Below are 23,170 nucleotides of genomic sequence, written 5' to 3' on the forward strand. Positions count from 1 at the left end.
GTACATAATAATATTTGTTTATGACATGTGTCATATATAAACAGCACACATGTTTATATGTAGGTATCATCCTATAATACTTTAAGGGTATAATTTTAAAAACTAAAAATTCAATCTAGATTTTGCAGAGATCACCAGTAGACTACAATTTCCTAGCTTACTTAAAAACATTACCACTAACGATTAAGTCAAGAGAACGATTCAACCTAGTTGTGATGTGGCCTACATGGCATGAAAAATAGTATGTCAAAAGTGGCACTACTCCCTCTGGCGTAAGGGACGGAACCATGTCTAAAATTTGAAAATCTGACTAAAAACTAGGAGTAGAAGTGTGATTTACTAATAAATAAATGCATAATCTAGGCATATGGTAATTATATCGTGCGGTGTCAATTTTTAAATTATCGTACATAACAATATTTGTTTGTGACATGTGTGATATATAAACCACACATATGTTTATAAGTGGGTATCATCCTATAAGACTTTAAGGGTATAATTTAAAAAACTAAAATTTCAATCTAGATTTTGAAGAGATCGTCATTAGACTACAATTTCCTAGCATACTTAAAATCATTACCACTAACGATTAAGCTAGGAGAACGTGTCAACCTACTTGTGATGTGGCGCCCACGTTGCATGAAAAATAGTATGACAAAAGTGGCACTACTCCCTCTCGTGTAATAGGCGAAACCATGTCTAAAATTAAAAGTTTGACTAAAAACAGGCGCTAGAAGTGTGATTTACTCGTAAATATATGCATATACTAGGCAAATGGTAACCATATCGTGCATTGTCAATTTTTAACTTATCCTACATAATAATATATGTGTGTGATATATAAACCATACACATGTTTATAAGTGGGTATCTTCGTATAAGACTCTTTATGGGTACAATTTAAAATGGTAAAAGTTCAATCTATATTTTGTAGAGATCGCCAAGAGACTTAAATTTCCTAACGTATTTAAAATCATTACCCTTAACGATTAAGCCATGAGAAGGACTCAACCTAGTTGTGATGTCTGCCTACGCGGCATGAAAACAGTATGACAAAAGTGACTACTCCCTCTAGCGTAATGGACGGAACCATGTCAAAAATTTAAAAGTTTGATTAAAAACATGGACTAGATGAGTAATTTTCACGTAAATATATGCATATGGTAATCATATCGTGCAATGTCAATTTCTAACTTATCCTACATAATAATATTTGTTTGTGACATGTGTGATATATAAACCACACAAATGTTTATAAGTTGCTATTATCCTATAAGATTTTAAGGGTATAATTTAAAACACTAGAAATTCAATCTAGATTTTGCAGAGATTGCCAGTAGACTACAATTTCCTGGCATACTTTAAATCATTACCACTAACAATTAAGCCAGGAGAACGACTCAACCAAGTTGTGATGTGGCGCTTACATGGCATGAAAAATAGTTTGATAAAAGTGGCACTACTCCCTCTTGCGTAAGGGACGTAACCATGTCTAAAATTTAAAAGTTTGACTAAAAACAAGGACTAGAAGTTTGATTTACTCACAAACATATTCATATACTAGGCATATGGTAACCATATCTTGCATTGTCAATTTTTAACTTATCCTACATAATAATATATGTGTGACATGTGTGATATATAAACCATACACATTTTTATAAGTGGGTATCTTCGTATCATACTCTTTACGGGTACAATTTAAAATGGTAAAAATTCAATCCAGATTTTGTAGAGATTGCCAGAAGACTTCAATTTCCTAGCGCATTTAAAATCATTACCACTAACGATTAAGCCAGGAGATGGACTCAACCTAGTTGTGATGTCTGCCTACGTGGCATGAAAACAGTATGACAAAAGTGACTACTCCCTCTAGCGTAATGGACGGAACCATGTCAAAAATTTAAAAGTTTGACTAAAAACATGGACTAGAAGAGTAATTTACACGTAAATATATGTATATGGTAATCATATCGTGCAATGTCAATTTCTAACTTATCCTACATAATAATATTTGTTTGTGACATGTGTGATATATAAACCACACAAATGTTTATAAGTTGGTATTATCCTATAAGATTTTAAGGGTATAATTTAAAACACTAGAAATTCAATCTAGATTTTGCAAAGATCGCCAGGTAGACTACAATTTCCAGAGATATTTTAAATCATTACCACTAACGATTACGACAGGAGAACGACTCAACGTAGTTGGGATGTGGCGCCTACTTGGCATGAAAAATAATATGACAAAAGTGGCACTATTCCCTCTAGTGTAAGGGATGGAACCATGTCAAAAATTTAAAAGTTTGCCCAAAAACTAGGACTAGAAGTGTGATTTACTAATAAATATATGCATATCCTAGGCGTATGGTAATCATATTGCGCGGTGTCAATTTTTAAATTATCGTACATAATAATATTTGTTTATGACATGTGTCATATATAAACAGCACACATGTTTATATGTAGGTATCATCCTATAATACTTTAAGGGTATAATTTTAAAAACTAAAAATTCAATCTAGATTTTGCAGAGATCACCAGTAGACTACAATTTCCTAGCTTACTTAAAAACATTACCACTAACGATTAAGTCAAGAGAACGATTCAACCTAGTTGTGATGTGGCCTACATGGCATGAAAAATAGTATGTCAAAAGTGGCACTACTCCCTCTGGCGTAAGGGACGGAACCATGTCTAAAATTTGAAAATCTGACTAAAAACTAGGAGTAGAAGTGTGATTTACTAATAAATAAATGCATAATCTAGGCATATGGTAATTATATCGTGCGGTGTCAATTTTTAAATTATCGTACATAACAATATTTGTTTGTGACATGTGTGATATATAAACCACACATATGTTTATAAGTGGGTATCATCCTATAAGACTTTAAGGGTATAATTTAAAAAACTAAAATTTCAATCTAGATTTTGAAGAGATCGTCATTAGACTACAATTTCCTAGCATACTTAAAATCATTACCACTAACGATTAAGCTAGGAGAACGTGTCAACCTACTTGTGATGTGGCGCCCACGTTGCATGAAAAATAGTATGACAAAAGTGGCACTACTCCCTCTCGTGTAATAGGCGAAACCATGTCTAAAATTAAAAGTTTGACTAAAAACAGGCGCTAGAAGTGTGATTTACTCGTAAATATATGCATATACTAGGCAAATGGTAACCATATCGTGCATTGTCAATTTTTAACTTATCCTACATAATAATATATGTGTGTGATATATAAACCATACACATGTTTATAAGTGGGTATCTTCGTATAAGACTCTTTATGGGTACAATTTAAAATGGTAAAAGTTCAATCTATATTTTGTAGAGATCGCCAAGAGACTTAAATTTCCTAACGTATTTAAAATCATTACCCTTAACGATTAAGCCATGAGAAGGACTCAACCTAGTTGTGATGTCTGCCTACGCGGCATGAAAATAGTATGACAAAAGTGACTACTCCCTCTAGCGTAATGGACGGAACCATGTCAAAAATTTAAAAGTTTGATTAAAAACATGGACTAGAAGAGTAATTTTCACGTAAATATATGCATATGGTAATCATATCGTGCAATGTCAATTTCTAACTTATCCTACATAATAATATTTGTTTGTGATACGTGTGATATATAAACCACACAAATGTTTATAAGTTGGTATTATCCTATAAGATTTTAAGGGTATAATTTAAAACACTAGAAATTCAATCTAGATTTTGCAAAGATCGCCAGTAGACTACAATTTCCAGACATATTTTAAATCATTACCACTAACGATTAAGACAGGAGAACGACTCAACGTAGTTGTGATGTGGCGCCTACTTGGCATGAAAAATAATATGACAAAAGTGGCACTACTCCCTCTAGTGTAAGGGATGGAACCATGTCAAAAATTTAAAAGTCTGCCTAAAAACTAGGACTAGAAGTGTGATTTACTAATAAATATATGCATATCCTAGACGTATGGTAATCATATTGCGCGGTGTCAATTTTTAAATTATCGTACATAATAATATTTGTTTATGACATGTGTCATATATAAACAACACACATGTTTATATGTAGGTATCATCCTATAATACTTTAAGGGTATAATTTTAAAAACTAAAAATTCAATCTAGATTTTGCAGAGATCACCAGTAGACTACAATTTCCTAGCTTACATGAAAACATTACCACTAACGATTAAGTCAAGAGAACGACTCAACCTAGTTGTGACGTGGCCTACATGGCATGAAAAATAGTATGTCAAAAGTGGCACTACTCCCTCTGGCGTAAGGGACGGAACCATGTCTAAAATTTGAAAGTCTGACTAAAAACTAGGAGTAGAAGTGTGATTTACTAATAAATAAATGCATAATCTAGGCATATGGTAATCATATCGTGCGGTGTCAATTTTTAAATTATCGTACATAACAATATTTGTTTGTGACATGTGTGATATATAAACCACACATATGTTTATAAGTGGGTATCATCCTATAAGACTTTAAGGGTATAATTTAAAAAACTAAAATTTCAATCTAGATTTTGAAGAGATCGTCATTAGACTACAATTTCCTAGCATACTTAAAATCATTACCACTAACGATTAAGCTAGGAGAACGCGTCAACCTACTTGTGATGTGGCGCCCACGTGGCATGAAAAATAGTATGACAAAAGTGGCACTACTCCCTCTCGCGTAATAGACGAAACCATGTCTAAAATTTAAAAGTTTGACTGAAAACAGGCACTAGAAGTGTGATTTCCTCGTAAATATATGCATATACTAGGCAAATGGTAACCATATCGTGCATTGTCAATTTTTAACTTATCCTACATAATAATATATGTGTGTGATATATAAACCATACACATGTTTATAAGTGTGTATCTTCGTATAAGACTCTTTATGGGTACAATTTAAAATGGTAAAAGTTCAATCTATATTTTGTAGAGATCGCCAAGAGACTTAAATTTCCAAGCGTATTTAAAATCATTACCCTTAACGATTAAGCCATGAGAAGGACTCAACCTAGTTGTGATGTCTGCCTACGTGGCATGAAAACAGTATGACAAAAGTGACTACTCCCTCTAGCGTAATGGACGGAACCATGTCAAAAATTTAAAAGTTTGATTAAAAACATGGACTAGAAGAGTAATTTTCACGTAAATATATGCATATGGTAATCATATCGTGCAATGTCAATTTCTAACTTATCCTACATAATAATATTTGTTTGTGACATGTGTGATATATAAACCACACAAATGTTTATAAGTTGCTATTATCCTATAAGATTTTAAGGGTATAATTTAAAACACTAGAAATTCAATCAAGATTTTGCAGAGATTGCCAGTAGACTACAATTTCCTGGCATACTTTAAATCATTACCACTAACAATTAAGACAGGAGAACGACTCAACCTAGTTGTGATGTGGCGCTTACGTGGCATGAAAAATAGTTTGACAAAAGTGGCACTACTCCCTCTTGCGTAAGGGACGTAACCATGTCTAAAATTTAAAAGTTTGACTAAAAACAAGGACTAGAAGTTTGATTTACTCACAAAGATATTCATATACTAGGCATATGGTAACCATATCTTGCATTGTCAATTTTTGACTTATCCTACATAATAATATATGTGTGTGACATGTGTGATATATAAACCATACACATGTTTATAAGTGGGTATCTTCGTATCAGACTCTTTACGGGTACAATTTAAAATGGTAAAAATTCAATCCAGATTTTGTAGAGATTGCCACAAGACTTCAATTTCCTAGCGCATTTAAAATCATTACCACTAACGATTAAGCCAGGAGATGGACTCAACCTAGTTGTGATGTCTGCCTACGTGGCATGAAAACAGTATGACAAAAGTGACTACTCCCTCTAGCGTAATGGACGGAACCATGTCAAAAATTTAAAAGTTTGACTAAAAACATGGACTAGAAGAGTAATTTACACGTAAATATATGTATATGGTAATCATATCGTGCAATGTCAATTTCTAACTTATCCTACATAATAATATTTGTTTGTGACATGTGTGATATATAAACCACACAAATGTTTATAAGTTGGTATTATCCTATAAGATTTTAAGGGTATAATTTAAAACACTAGAAATTCAATCTAGATTTTGCAAAGATCGCCAGGTAGACTACAATTTCCAGAGATATTTTAAATCATTACCACTAACGATTACGACAGGAGAACGACTCAACGTAGTTGGGATGTGGCGCCTACTTGGCATGAAAAATAATATGACAAAAGTGGCACTATTCCCTCTAGTGTAAGGGATGGAACCATGTCAAAAATTTAAAAGTTTGCCCAAAAACTAGGACTAGAAGTGTGATTTACTAATAAATATATGCATATCCTAGGCGTATGGTAATCATATTGCGCGGTGTCAATTTTTAAATTATCGTACATAATAATATTTGTTTATGACATGTGTCATATATAAACAGCACACATGTTTATATGTAGGTATCATCCTATAATACTTTAAGGGTATAATTTTAAAAACTAAAAATTCAATCTAGATTTTGCAGAGATCACCAGTAGACTACAATTTCCTAGCTTACTTAAAAACATTACCACTAACGATTAAGTCAAGAGAACGATTCAACCTAGTTGTGATGTGGCCTACATGGCATGAAAAATAGTATGTCAAAAGTGGCACTACTCCCTCTGGCGTAAGGGACGGAACCATGTCTAAAATTTGAAAATCTGACTAAAAACTAGGAGTAGAAGTGTGATTTACTAATAAATAAATGCATAATCTAGGCATATGGTAATTATATCGTGCGGTGTCAATTTTTAAATTATCGTACATAACAATATTTGTTTGTGACATGTGTGATATATAAACCACACATATGTTTATAAGTGGGTATCATCCTATAAGACTTTAAGGGTATAATTTAAAAAACTAAAATTTCAATCTAGATTTTGAAGAGATCGTCATTAGACTACAATTTCCTAGCATACTTAAAATCATTACCACTAACGATTAAGCTAGGAGAACGTGTCAACCTACTTGTGATGTGGCGCCCACGTTGCATGAAAAATAGTATGACAAAAGTGGCACTACTCCCTCTCGTGTAATAGGCGAAACCATGTCTAAAATTAAAAGTTTGACTAAAAACAGGCGCTAGAAGTGTGATTTACTCGTAAATATATGCATATACTAGGCAAATGGTAACCATATCGTGCATTGTCAATTTTTAACTTATCCTACATAATAATATATGTGTGTGATATATAAACCATACACATGTTTATAAGTGGGTATCTTCGTATAAGACTCTTTATGGGTACAATTTAAAATGGTAAAAGTTCAATCTATATTTTGTAGAGATCGCCAAGAGACTTAAATTTCCTAACGTATTTAAAATCATTACCCTTAACGATTAAGCCATGAGAAGGACTCAACCTAGTTGTGATGTCTGCCTACGCGGCATGAAAACAGTATGACAAAAGTGACTACTCCCTCTAGCGTAATGGACGGAACCATGTCAAAAATTTAAAAGTTTGATTAAAAACATGGACTAGATGAGTAATTTTCACGTAAATATATGCATATGGTAATCATATCGTGCAATGTCAATTTCTAACTTATCCTACATAATAATATTTGTTTGTGACATGTGTGATATATAAACCACACAAATGTTTATAAGTTGCTATTATCCTATAAGATTTTAAGGGTATAATTTAAAACACTAGAAATTCAATCTAGATTTTGCAGAGATTGCCAGTAGACTACAATTTCCTGGCATACTTTAAATCATTACCACTAACAATTAAGCCAGGAGAACGACTCAACCAAGTTGTGATGTGGCGCTTACATGGCATGAAAAATAGTTTGATAAAAGTGGCACTACTCCCTCTTGCGTAAGGGACGTAACCATGTCTAAAATTTAAAAGTTTGACTAAAAACAAGGACTAGAAGTTTGATTTACTCACAAACATATTCATATACTAGGCATATGGTAACCATATCTTGCATTGTCAATTTTTAACTTATCCTACATAATAATATATGTGTGTGACATGTGTGATATATAAACCATACACATTTTTATAAGTGGGTATCTTCGTATCATACTCTTTACGGGTACAATTTAAAATGGTAAAAATTCAATACAGATTTTGTAGAGATTGCCAGAAGACTTCAATTTCCTAGCGCATTTAAAATCATTACCACTAACGATTAAGCCAGGAGATGGACTCAACCTAGTTGTGATGTCTGCCTACGTGGCATGAAAACAGTATGACAAAAGTGACTACTCCCTCTAGCGTAATGGACGGAACCATGTCAAAAATTTAAAAGTTTGACTAAAAACATGGACTAGAAGAGTAATTTACACGTAAATATATGTATATGGTAATCATATCGTGCAATGTCAATTTCTAACTTATCCTACATAATAATATTTGTTTGTGACATGTGTGATATATAAACCACACAAATGTTTATAAGTTGGTATTATCCTATAAGATTTTAAGGGTATAATTTAAAACACTAGAAATTCAATCTAGATTTTGCAAAGATCGCCAGGTAGACTACAATTTCCAGAGATATTTTAAATCATTACCACTAACGGTTACGACAGGAGAACGACTCAACGTAGTTGGGATGTGGCGCTTACTTGGCATGAAAAATAATATGACAAAAGTGGCACTATTCCCTCTAGTGTAAGGGATGGAACCATGTCAAAAATTTAAAAGTTTGCCCAAAAACTAGGACTAGAAGTGTGATTTACTAATAAATATATGCATATCCTAGGCGTATGGTAATCATATTGCGCGGTGTCAATTTTTAAATTATCGTACATAATAATATTTGTTTATGACATGTGTCATATATAAACAGCACACATGTTTATATGTAGGTATCATCCTATAATACTTTAAGGGTATAATTTTAAAAACTAAAAATTCAATCTAGATTTTGCAGAGATCACCAGTAGACTACAATTTCCTAGCTTACTTAAAAACATTACCACTAACGATTAAGTCAAGAGAACGACTCAACCTAGTTGTGATGTGGCCTACATGGCATGAAAAATAGTATGTCAAAAGTGGCACTACTCCCTCTGGCGTAAGGGACGGAACCATGTCTAAAATTTGAAAGTCTGACTAAAAACTAGGAGTAGAAGTGTGATTTCCTAATAAATAAATGCAGATACTAGGCATATGGTAATCATATCGTGCGGTGTCAATTTTTAAATTATCGTACATAACAATATTTGTTTGTGACATGTGTGATATATAAACCACACATATGTTTATAAGTGGGTATCATCCTATAAGACTTTAAGGGTATAATTTAAAAAAACTAAAATTTCAATCTAGATTTTGAAGAGATCGTCATTAGACTACAATTTCCTAGCATACTTAAAATCATTACCACTAACGATTAAGCTAGGAGAACGTGTCAACCTACTTGTGATGTGGCGCCCACGTGGCATGAAAAATGTATGACAAAAGTGGCACTACTCCCTCTCGCGTAATAGACGAAACCATGTCTAAAATTTAAAAGTTTGACTAAAAACAGGCACTAGAAGTGTGATTTACTCGTAAATATATGCATATACTAGGCAAATGGTAACCATATCGTGCATTGTCAATTTTTAACTTATCCTACATAATAATATATGTGTGTGATATATAAACCATACACATGTTTATAAGTGGGTATCTTCGTATAAGACTCTTTATGGGTACAATTTAAAATGGTAAAAGTTCAATCTATATTTTGTAGAGATCGCCAAGAGACTTAAATTTCCTAGCGTGTTTAAAATCATTACCACTAACGATTAAGCCATGAGAAGGACTCAACCTAGTTGTGATGTCTGCCTACGTGGCATGAAAATAGTATGACAAAAGTGACTACTCCCTCTAGCGTAATGGACGGAACCATGTCAAAAATTTAAAAGCTTGACTAAAAACATGGACTAGAAGAGTAATTTACACGTAAATATATGTATATGGTAATCATATCGTGCAATGTCAATTTCTAACTTATCCTACATAATAATATTTGTTTGTGACATGTGTGATATATAAACCACACAAATGTTTATAAGTTGGTATTATCCTATAAGATTTTAAGGGTATAATTTAAAACACTAGAAATTCAATCTAGATTTTGCAAAGATCGCCAGGTAGACTACAATTTCCAGAGATATTTTAAATCATTACCACTAACGATTACGACAGGAGAACGACTCAACGTAGTTGGGATGTGGCGCTTACTTGGCATGAAAAATAATATGACAAAAGTGGCACTATTCCCTCTAGTGTAAGGGATGGAACCATGTCAAAAATTTAAAAGTTTGCCCAAAAACTAGGACTAGAAGTGTGATTTACTAATAAATATATGCATATCCTAGGCGTATGGTAATCATATTGCGCGGTGTCAATTTTTAAATTATCGTACATAATAATATTTGTTTATGACATGTGTCATATATAAACAGCACACATGTTTATATGTAGGTATCATCCTATAATACTTTAAGGGTATAATTTTAAAAACTAAAAATTCAATCTAGATTTTGCAGAGATCACCAGTAGACTACAATTTCCTAGCTTACTTAAAAACATTACCACTAACGATTAAGTCAAGAGAACGACTCAACCTAGTTGTGATGTGGCCTACATGGCATGAAAAATAGTATGTCAAAAGTGGCACTACTCCCTCTGGCGTAAGGGACGGAACCATGTCTAAAATTTGAAAGTCTGACTAAAAACTAGGAGTAGAAGTGTGATTTCCTAATAAATAAATGCAGATACTAGGCATATGGTAATCATATCGTGCGGTGTCAATTTTTAAATTATCGTACATAACAATATTTGTTTGTGACATGTGTGATATATAAACCACACATATGTTTATAAGTGGGTATCATCCTATAAGACTTTAAGGGTATAATTTAAAAAACTAAAATTTCAATCTAGATTTTGAAGAGATCGTCATTAGACTACAATTTCCTAGCATACTTAAAATCATTACCACTAACGATTAAGCTAGGAGAACGTGTCAACCTACTTGTGATGTGGCGCCCACGTGGCATGAAAAATGTATGACAAAAGTGGCACTACTCCCTCTCGCGTAATAGACGAAACCATGTCTAAAATTTAAAAGTTTGACTAAAAACAGGTGCTAGAAGTGTGATTTACTCGTAAATATATGCATATACTAGGCAAATGGTAACCATATCGTGCATTGTCAATTTTTAACTTATCCTACATAATAATATATGTGTGTGATATATAAACCATACACATGTTTATAAGTGGGTATCTTCGTATAAGACTCTTTATGGGTACAATTTAAAATGGTAAAAGTTCAATCTATATTTTGTAGAGATCGCCAAGAGACTTAAATTTCCTAGCGTGTTTAAAATCATTACCACTAACGATTAAGCCATGAGAAGGACTCAACCTAGTTGTGATGTCTGCCTACGTGGCATGAAAATAGTATGACAAAAGTGACTACTCCCTCTAGCGTAATGGACGGAACCATGTCAAAAATTTAAAAGCTTGACTAAAAACATGGACTAGAAGAGTAATTTACACGTAAATATATGTATATGGTAATCATATCGTGCAATGTCAATTTCTAACTTATCCTACAGAATAATATTTGTTTGTGATATGTGTGATATATAAACCACACAAATGTTTATAAGTTGGTATTATCCTATAAGATTTTAAGGGTATAATTTAAAACACTAGAAATTCAATCTAGATTTTGCAAAGATCGCCAGTAGACTACAATTTCCAGACATATTTTAAATCATTACCACTAACGATTAAGACAGGAGAACGACTCAACGTAGTTGTGATGTGGCGCCTACTTGGCATGAAAAATAATATGACAAAAGTGGCACTACTCCCTCTAGTGTAAGGGATGGAACCATGTCAAAAATTTAAAAGTCTGCCTAAAAACTAGGACTAGAAGTGTGATTTACTAATAAATATATGCATATCCTAGGCGTATGGTAATCATATTGCGCGGTGTTAATTTTTAAATTATCGTACATAATAATATTTGTTTATGACATGTGTCATATATAAACAACACACATGTTTATATGTAGGTATCATCCTATAATAATTTAAGGGTATAATTTTAAAAACTAAAAATTCAATCTAGATTTTGCAGAGATCACCAGTAGACTACAATTTCCTAGCTTACATGAAAACATTACCACTAACGATTAAGTCAAGAGAACGACTCAACCTAGTTGTGACGTGGCCTACATGGCATAAAAAATAGTATGTCAAAAGTGGCACTACTCCCTCTGGCGTAAGGGACGGAACCATGTCTAAAATTTGAAAGTCTGACTAAAAATTAGGAGTAGAAGTGTGATTTACTAATAAATAAATGCATAATCTAGGCATATGGTAATCATATCGTGCGGTGTCAATTTTTAAATTATCGTACATAACAATATTTGTTTGTGACATGTGTGATATATAAACCACACATATGTTTATAAGTGGGTATCATCCTATAAGACTTTAAGGGTATAATTTAAAAAACTAAAATTTCAATCTAGATTTTGAAGAGATCGTCATTAGACTACAATTTCCTAGCATACTTAAAATCATTACCACTAACGATTAAGCTAGGAGAACGTGTCAACCTACTTGTGATGTGGCGCCCACGTGGCATGAAAAATAGTATGACAAAAGTGGCACTACTCCCTCTCGTGTAATAGGCGAAACCATGTCTAAAATTAAAAGTTTGACTAAAAACAGGCGCTAGAAGTGTGATTTACTCGTAAATATATGCATATACTAGGCAAATGGTAACCATATCGTGCATTGTCAATTTTTAACTTATCCTACATAATAATATATGTGTGTGATATATAAACCATACACATGTTTATAAGTGGGTATCTTCGTATAAGACTCTTTATGGGTACAATTTAAAATGGTAAAAGTTCAATCTATATTTTGTAGAGATCGCCAAGAGACTTAAATTTCCAAGCGTATTTAAAATCATTACCCTTAACGATTAAGCCATGAGAAGGACTCAACCTAGTTGTGATGTCTGCCTACGTGGCATGAAAACAGTATGACAAAAGTGACTACTCCCTCTAGCGTAATGGACGGAACCATGTCAAAAATTTAAAAGTTTGATTAAAAACATGGACTAGAAGAGTAATTTTCACGTAAATATATGCATATGGTAATCATATCGTGCAATGTCAATTTCTAACTTATCCTACATAATAATATTTGTTTGTGACATGTGTGATATATAAACCACACAAATGTTTATAAGTTGCTATTATCCTATAAGATTTTAAGGGTATAATTTAAAACACTAGAAATTTAATCTAGATTTTGCAGAGATTGCCAGTAGACTACAATTTCCTGGCATACTTTAAATCATTACCACTAACAATTAAGACAGGAGAACGACTCAAACTAGTTGTGATGTGGCGCTTACGTGGCATGAAAAATAGTTTGACAAAAGTGGCACTACTCCCTCTTGCGTAAGGGACGTAACCATGTCTAAAATTTAAAAGTTTGACTAAAAACAAGGACTAGAAGTTTGATTTACTCACAAAGATATTCATATACTAGGCATATGGTAACCATATCTTGCATTGTCAATTTTTGACTTATCCTACATAATAATATATGTGTGTGACATGTGTGATATATAAACCATACACATGTTTATAAGTGGGTATCTTCGTATCAGACTCTTTATGGGTACAATTTAAAATGGTAAAAATTCAATCCAGATTTTGTAGAGATTGCCAGAAGACTTCAATTTCCTAGCGCATTTAAAATCATTACCACTAACGATTAAGCCAGGAGATGGACTCAACCTAGTTGTGATGTCTGCCTACGTGGCATGAAAACAGTATGACAAAAGTGACTACTCCCTCTAGCGTAATGGACGGAACCATGTCAAAAATTTAAAAGTTTGACTAAAAACATGGACTAGAAGAGTAATTTACACGTAAATATATGTATATGGTAATCATATCGTGCAATGTCAATTTCTAACTTATCCTACATAATAATATTTGTTTGTGATATGTGTGATATATAAACCACACAAATGTTTATAAGTTGGTATTATCCTATAAGATTTTAAGGGTATAATTTAAAACACTAGAAATTCAATCTAGATTTTGCAAAGATCGCCAGTAGACTACAATTTCCAGAGATATTTTAAATCATTACCACTAATGATTAAGACAGGAGAACGACTCAACGTAGTTGTGATGTGGCGCCTACTTGGCATGAAAAATAATATGACAAAAGTGGCACTACTCCCTCTAGTGTAAGGGATGGAACCATGTCAAATATTTAAAAGTCTGCCTAAAAACTAGGACTAGAAGTGTGATTTACTAATAAATATATGCATATCGTAGGCGTATGGTAATCATATTGCGCGATGTCAATTTTTAAATTATCGTACATAATAATATTTGTTTATGACATGTGTCATATATAAACAACACACATGTTTATATGTAGGTATCATCCTATAATACTTTAAGGGTATAATTTTAAAAACTAAAAATTCAATCTAGATTTTGCAGAGATCACCAGTAGACTACAATTTCCTAGCTTACTTGAAAACATTACTACTAACGATTAAGTCAAGAGAACGACTCAACCTAGTTGTGATGTGGCCTACATGGCATGAAAAATAGTATGTCAAAAGTGGCACTACTCCCTCTGGCGTAAGGGACGGAACCATGTCTAAAATTTGAAAGTCTGACTAAAAACTAGGAGTAGAAGTGTGATTTACTAATAAATAAATGCATAATCTAGGCATATGGTAATCATATCGTGCGGTGTCAATTTTTAAATTATCGTACATAACAATATTTGTTTGTGACATGTGTGATATATAAACCACACATATGTTTATAAGTGGGTATCATCCTATAAGACTTTAAGGGTATAATTTAAAAAACTAAAATTTCAATCTAGATTTTGAAGAGATCGTCATTAGACTACAATTTCCTAGCATACTTAAAATCATTACCACTAACGATTAAGCTAGGAGAACGTGTCAACCTACTTGTGATGTGGCGCCCACGTGGCATGAAAAATAGTATGACAAAAGTGGCACTACTCCCTCTCGTGTAATAGGCGAAACCATGTCTAAAATTAAAAGTTTGACTAAAAACAGGCGCTAGAAGTGTGATTTACTCGTAAATATATGCATATACTAGGCAAATGGTAACCATATCGTGCATTGTCAATTTTTAACTTATCCTACATAATAATATATGTGTGTGATATATAAACCATACACATGTTTATAAGTGGGTATCTTCGTATAAGACTCTTTATGGGTACAATTTAAAATGGTAAAAGTTCAATCTATATTTTGTAGAGATCGCCAAGAGACTTAAATTTCCTAGCGTGTTTAAAATCATTACCACTAACGATTAAGCCATGAGAAGGACTCAACCTAGTTGTGATGTCTGCCTACGTGGCATGAAAATAGTATGACAAAAGTGACTACTCCCTCTAGCGTAATGGACGGAACCATGTCAAAAATTTAAAAGTTTGACTAAAAACATGGACTAGAAGAGTAATTTACACGTAAATATATGTATATGGTAATCATATCGTGCAATGTCAATTTCTAACTTATCCTACATAATAATATTTGTTTGTGATATGTGTGATATATAAACCACACAAATGTTTATAAGTTGGTATTATCCTATAAGATTTTAAGGGTATAATTTAAAACACTAGAAATTCAATCTAGATTTTGCAAAGATCGCCAGTAGACTACAATTTCCAGACATATTTTAAATCATTACCACTAACGATTAAGACAGGAGAACGACTCAACGTAGTTGTGATGTGGCGCCTACTTGGCATGAAAAATAATATGACAAAAGTGGCACTACTCCCTCTAGTGTAAGGGATGGAACCATGTCAAAAATTTAAAAGTCTGCCTAAAAACTAGGACTAGAAGTGTGATTTACTAATAAATATATGCATATCCTAGGCGTATGGTAACCATATCTTGCATTGTCAATTTTTAACTTATCCTACATAATAATATATGTGTGTGACATGTGTGATATATAAACCATACACATTTTTATAAGTGGGTATCTTCGTATCAGACTCTTTACGGGTACAATTTAAAATGGTAAAAATTCAATCCAGATTTTGTAGAGATTGCCAGAAGACTTCAATTTCCTAGCGCATTTAAAATCATTACAACTAACGATTAAGCCAGGAGATGGACTCAACCTAGTTGTGATGTCTGCCTACGTGGCATGAAAACAGTATGACAAAAGTGACTACTCCCTCTAGCGTAATGGACGGAACCATGTCAAAAATTTAAAAGTTTGACTAAAAACATGGACTAGAAGAGTAATTTACACGTAAATATATGTATATGGTAATCATATCGTGCAATGTCAATTTCTAACTTATCCTACATAATAATATTTGTTTGTGACATGTGTGATATATAAACCACACAAATGTTTATAAGTTGGTATTATCCTATAAGATTTTAAGGGTATAATTTAAAACACTAGAAATTCAATCTAGATTTTGCAAAGATCGCCAGTAGACTACAATTTCCAGAGATATTTTAAATCATTACCACTAACGATTAAGACAGGAGAACGTACGACTCAACGTAGTTGTGATGTGGCGCCTACTTGGCATGAAAAATAATATGACAAAAGTGGCACTACTCCCTCTAGTGTAAGGGATGGAACCATGTCAAAAATTTAAAAGTTTGCCCAAAAACTAGGACTAGAAGTGTGATTTACTAATAAATATATGCATATCCTAGGCGTATGGTAATCATATTGCGCGGTGTCAATTTTTAAATTATCGTACATAATAATATTTGTTTATGACATGTGTCATATATAAACAGCACACATGTTTATATGTAGGTATCATCCTATAATACTTTAAGGGTATAATTTTAAAAACTAAAAATTCAATCTAGATTTTGTAGAGATCACCAGTAGACTACAATTTCCTAGCTTACTTAAAAACATTACCACTAACGATTAAGTCAAGAGAACGACTCAACCTAGTTGTGATGTGGCCTACATGGCATGAAAAATAGTATGTCAAAAGTGGCACTACTCCCTCTGGCGTAAGGGACGGAACCATGTCTAAAATTTGAAAGTCTGACCAAAAACTAGGAGTAGAAGTGTGATTTACTAATAAATAAATGCATATACTAGGCATATGGTAATCATATCGTGCGGTGTCAATTTTTAAATTATCGTACATAACAATATTTGTTTGTGACATGTGTGATATATAAACCACACATATGTTTATAAGTGGGTATCATCCTATAAGACTTTAAGGGTATAATTTAAAAAACTAAAATTTCAATCTAGATTTTGAAGAGATCGTCATTAGACTACAATTTCCTAGCATACTTAAAATCATTACCACTAACGATTAAGCTAGGAGAACGTGTCAACCTACTTGTGATGTGGCGCCCACGTGGCATGAAAAATAGTATGACAAAAGTGGCACTACTCCCTCTCGTGTAATAGGCGAAACCATGTCTAAAATTAAAAGTTTGACTAAAAACAGGCGCTAGAAGTGTGATTTACTCGTAAATATATGCATATACTAGGCAAATGGTAACCATATCGTGCATTGTCAATTTTTAACTTATCCTACATAATAATATATGTGTGTGATATATAAACCATACACATGTTTATAAGTGGGTATCTTCGTATAAGACTCTTTATGGGTACAATTTAAAATGGTAAAAGTTCAATCTATATTTTGTAGAGATCGCCAAGAGACTTAAATTTCCTAGCGTGTTTAAAATCATTACCACTAACGATTAAGCCATGAGAAGGACTCAACCTAGTTGTGATGTCTGCCTACGTGGCATGAAAATAGTATGACAAAAGTGACTACTCCCTCTAGCGTAATGGACGGAACCATGTCAAAAATTTAAAAGTTTGATTAAAAACATTGACTAGAAGAGTAATTTTCACGTAAATATATGCATATGGTAATCATATCGTGCAATGTCAATTTCTAACTTATCCTACATAATAATATTTGTTTGTGACATGTGTGATATATAAACCACACAAATGTTTATAAGTTGCTATTATCCTATAAGATTTTAAGGGTATAATTTAAAACACTAGAAATTCAATCTAGATTTTGCAGAGATTGCCAGTAGACTACAATTTCCTGGCATACTTTAAATCATTACCACTAACAATTAAGACAGGAGAACGACTCAACCTAGTTGTGATGTGGCGCTTACGTGGCATGAAAAATAGTTTGACAAAAGTGGCACTACTCCCTCTTGCGTAAGGGACGTAACCATGTCTAAAATTTAAAAGTTTGACTAAAAACAAGGACTAGAAGTTTGATTTACTCACAAATATATTCATATACTAGGCATATGGTAACCATATCTTGCATTGTCAATTTTTAACTTATCCTACATAATAATATATGTGTGTGACGAGTGTGATATATAAACCATACACATTTTTATAAGTGGGTATCTTCATATAAGACTCTTTATGGGTACAATTTAAAATGATAAAAATTCAATCCAGATTTTGAAAAGATCGCCAGGTGACTTCAATTCCGTAGCATATTAAATATCATTACCACTAAAGATTAAGCCAAGAGAAGGACTCAACCTAGTTGTGATGTGTGCCTACGTGGCATGAAAACAATATGACTAAAGTGACTACTCCCTCTAGCGAAGGGATGGAACCATGTCAAAAATTTAAAAGTTTGACTAAAAACATGGACTAGAAGTGTAATTTACACGTAAATATATGCATATGGTAATCATATCACGCAATGTCAATTTCTAACTTATCCTACATAATAATATTTGTTTGTGACATGTGTGATATATAATTATAAACCACACAAATGTTTATAAGTTGGTATTGTCCTATAAGAATTTAATGGTATAATTTAAAACACTAAAAATTCAATCTAGATTTTGCAAACATCGCCAGTAGACTACAATTTCCTAGCATACGTAAAATCATTACCACTAACGATTTAGCCAGAAGAAGAGTCAACCTAGTTGTGATGTGGCGCCTACGTGGGATGAAAAACAATATGATAAAAATGGCACTACTCCTTCTAGCGTAAGGGATGAGACCATGTCAAAAATTTAAAAGTTTGACTAAAAACACGGAGTAGAAGTGTAATTTACATGTAAATATATGCATATAATAGGCATATGGTTATCATATCGCGCAGTGTCAACTTTTAATTTATCCTACATAATAATATTTGTTTGTGAAGTGTGTGATGTATAAACTACACAAATGTTTATAAGTGGGTATCTTCCTATAAGACTTTAAGGGTACAATTTAAAACACTAAAAGTTCAGTCCAGATTTTACAAAGATCGCAGTAGACTATAATTTCCTTGCATACTTAAAATCATTACTACTAACAATTAAGGCAACAGAAGGACTTAACCTAGTTGTGATGTGAGCCTAAGTGGCATGAAAACAGTATGACAAAAGTGATTACTCCCTCTAGCGCAAGGGAAAGAACCATGTCAATATTTTTTAAAAGTTTGACTAAAAACATGGACTAGAAGTGTAATTTACACGTAAATATATGTATATGGTAATCATATCGTGCAATGTCAATTTCTAACTTATCCTACATAATAATATTTGTTTGTGACATGTGTGATATATAAACCACACAAATGTTTACAAGTTGGTATAGTCCTATAAGACTTTAAGGGTATAATTTAAAACACTAAAAATTCAATCTAGATTTTGCAGAGATCGCCAGTAAACTACAATTTCCTAGCATACTTAAAATCGTTACCGCTAACGATTAAGCCGGAAGAAGACTCAACCTAGTTGTGATGAGCCTACGTGGCATGAAAAAAAGTATGACAAAAGTGGCACTACTACCTCTAGCGTAAAGGATGGGACCATGTCAAAAATTTAAAAGTTTGACTAATAACAGGGACTAGAAGTGTAATTTACATGTAAATATATGCATATAATAGGCATATGTTAACCAAATCGCCCGGTGTCAATTTTTAACTTATGCTCAGTAATAATATTTGTTTGTGAAGTGTGTGATGCATAAACCACACAAATGTTTGTAAGTGGGTATCTTCCTACAAGACTTTAAGGGTACAATTTAAAACACTAAAAATCCAATCCAGATTTTACAAACTACAATTTCCTAACATACTTAAAATCATTACCACTAACGGTTAAGCCAGGAAAAGGACTCGACCCGGTTAAACTGAGGCTATATATAAGCATTCACATGTAATGTGCGTACACACCCTCACTCAAAAGTTAACTGCTTATTCCGGTGATAATTGTATATAATGTTTCTGTCGTTTTGCCTCCTGTTTCCTCTTATTCCAGTGATCCTTGCGCTGTTTCTCTTCATTCCTTTTGCAAGGTTTTCTTCTGCTTCGAAGACCAAGAAAAACCAACCTCCATCCCCTCCCAAGCTTCCAATTATTGGAAACCTTCATAAAATAGGCCTAAACCCCCACCGTTCTCTTCAGGCCTTAACCCAAGCACATGGTCCGCTTGTGCTCATTCAACTTGGCAGTGTACCCGTGCTTGTAGCCTCAACAGCTGAAGCAGCCCGGGAAATCTTAAAAACCCATGATGTAATCTTCGCCAACAGACCCAAATTAAGTATTCCTGACACGCTTACTTATGGATCTAAGAACATAGCATTTTCTCAATATGGAGAGTATTGGAGGCAGGTGAGGAGCATTGCAGTGCTTGCGCTTCTAAGCAGTAGAAGAGTTCAGTCATTTAAACGAGTGAGAGAAGAGGAGACTCGTCTTTTGATTGACAAAATTGGAGAAAATTGCGGTTCTTTAGTTGATTTAGGCGATTTGCTAAATTCGCTTACAAACAATATAGTTTGTAGGGTGGCTCTGGGGAGGACATATCATGGGATGAAGTTCAATGACTTGTTGTCAAGGTTTGCGTATCTGCTTGGTGCCTTTTCCGTTGGAAATTATATTGGATGGTTGTCGTGGGTGGATCGACTGAGTGGTCTAGAGGCAAGAACCAAAAAAGTCGCTGAAGAATTTGATGAGTTTCTCGAGAGTGTTCTTGAAGAACATATAAATAAGAAAAGAGCAGTGGAAGGCGATATAGGTGGTGAAAACTATGAAAACCAGGATTACGTTGATATCTTACTCGATGCTCAAAGAGAAAATACTACCAACTTTATCCTTGACAGAGATATCATTAAAGCAACTATCATTGTAAGTTTGTTCAGCCTCTCTCTTTATTTAGTCATGGAAAGATTAAAACTATCTAACATTAATTAATGCTCCACACATACATTATACTAATATGTTTTAGGATCATTAATATTCATGGTTAAATAATTTTTGTTTTTTGGTATATCTTGTAGGACGTATTTGCTGCTGGAACTGATACTACATTCGCAGCCATAGAGTGGGCAATCAGCGAGCTAATAAGACATCCGAAAGTAATGAAAAAGTTGCAGAAAGAGGTCAGTGAAATAGCACAAGGAAAATCTATGATCACCGAGGAAGATTTGGAAAAAATGAATTACTTACATGCTGTCCTCAAGGAGACTCTCCGGTTGCATACTCCACTTCCGCTACTCATTTCTAGAAAATCAACAGAATATGTGAATTTAATGGGGTATGACATTCCAGCAGGTACTCAAGTGATTATTAATGCTTGGGCAATAGGAAGAGATCCTTCACTCTGGGAGGATGCTGAGCAGTTTAAGCCAGAGAGGTTTCTGAATAGTTGTATTGACTTTAAAGGGGTGCACTTTGAGTTCCTTCCATTTGGTGCTGGAAGAAGAGGGTGTCCTGGTATTCAGTTTGCAATAGTTATTAACGAGCTTGTTTTGGCAAATCTTGTGTACAAATATGATTTGGCATTGCCAGATGATGTGAGAGGGGAGGAACTCGACATGAGTGAGTACACAGGCCTTACACTCCATAGAAAGTTCCCTTTACTCGTTGTGCCCAATCCTCACTTCTAGTAGTTGCCAAATGTAATCAGGGGCAAATCTAGGATTTGAACTCACCACCGGTGTCCAATTTAAATTAGATGATAATATAACTAGATCGATTTTTATTTGGGTGGGATCGCAATAATATCATCTAAATGTAACTATAATATTAATTTTAGGGGCAATTGTCATAAAAGCCTTTAAATTTTCATAAAATTATGAGTTTTACTTTTTGGTGTTTTTAGGTTTCTTGAAGCCTAAGATTTTGTGTAATGGGTTCATTTATTGCATTTATGGTTTTACCTATTTTTGCAGTAACCTTCACCTGAGTTGGCAAGCTGAATTTTTTATGAGTAGATACTCTTCTTTATTTATTTATTTATTTATTTATTTATTTATTTTTTATTTTTTATTTATTTAATTCCTCTTTCCAAAAATTCCCAATATCTGGAGCTATTTCATGGCGCCTCTGCGAATCCTCTTCTTGTAAACTCTGCTGCATAAAAAAAGGACTAATATTATAAAAATTTTAAATTTTTAACGCGTAATTGGAAAAAACCCTAATATTTTTTTTATTATTTGTTCTGGCCACAACTTTCTCGTAGAATTATCACTGTAACCCACTTAAGTTTCATGGTTAACTTGGTTAATTTTTTTGCAAAATCAATCCTAAAATGTTCAAATTTAGTCTCTGAGATTTGCAAAAAAGTACACCACATAGTTTTAAGTTTATTTTTCGTTTTTTTGTAAACTTTATTTATTTTCGGTTTTTTTATAAATATATATACATTTTTTATTTCTTTTTTATATACTTTATTTATTTTCATTTTTTAACTTTATTTTTCAACAATTTTTTTTTACTTTTTGTTTTCTATTTTTTTTTTTCTATTTTAGTTATTTATGGTTTTTCTAATGTTTTTATTTATTTTGATTAAAGTAAACGAACTTGAATTTAATTTAAATTACTATAACAAGTTCTTTTTTTATAGAGACCGACTATTATTATATTTTTTTTCTTTCTTTTAGTCTATTATCAAATTGAAAGATATTATCTTGAATTTAAACTATTGATATCAGAAATATGATTTAATTTGCAAGTTATATAACACATTGAAACACTAATTCTCAATAAACAAGATATTTTTTTAATTT

General features: G+C 32.9%; 1 protein-coding gene across 1 annotated transcript; it reads left to right on the top strand.

Annotated features, from left to right (window-relative positions):
• The first annotated feature begins 20,381 nt into the window (after positions 1–20,381).
• LOC111913451 (cytochrome P450 Tp4149) lies at positions 20,382–22,316 on the top strand. The gene is made up of 2 exons (XM_023909146.3): positions 20,382–21,287; positions 21,440–22,316. Exons 1-2 carry the CDS (start codon positions 20,382–20,384, stop codon positions 22,046–22,048), a joined length of 1,515 nt encoding a protein of 504 aa, XP_023764914.1. The 3' UTR covers positions 22,049–22,316.
• Positions 22,317–23,170: the final 854 nt, after the last annotated feature.

This window comes from Lactuca sativa, chromosome 1 (genome assembly GCF_002870075.4).
Source record: "Lactuca sativa cultivar Salinas chromosome 1, Lsat_Salinas_v11, whole genome shotgun sequence".
In the NCBI taxonomy this organism is placed as follows: Eukaryota; Viridiplantae; Streptophyta; class Magnoliopsida; order Asterales; family Asteraceae; genus Lactuca; species Lactuca sativa.

Excerpts from the sequence above, each read along its gene's own strand:
- LOC111913451 (XM_023909146.3), top strand. The coding sequence starts at position 20,382 with ATGTTTCTGTCGTTTTGCCTCCTGTTTCCTCTTATTCCAGTGATCCTT. Across the intron at positions 21,288-21,439 it reads TCATTAAAGCAACTATCATT|GACGTATTTGCTGCTGGAAC; the intron begins GTAAGTTTGTTC and ends TATATCTTGTAG.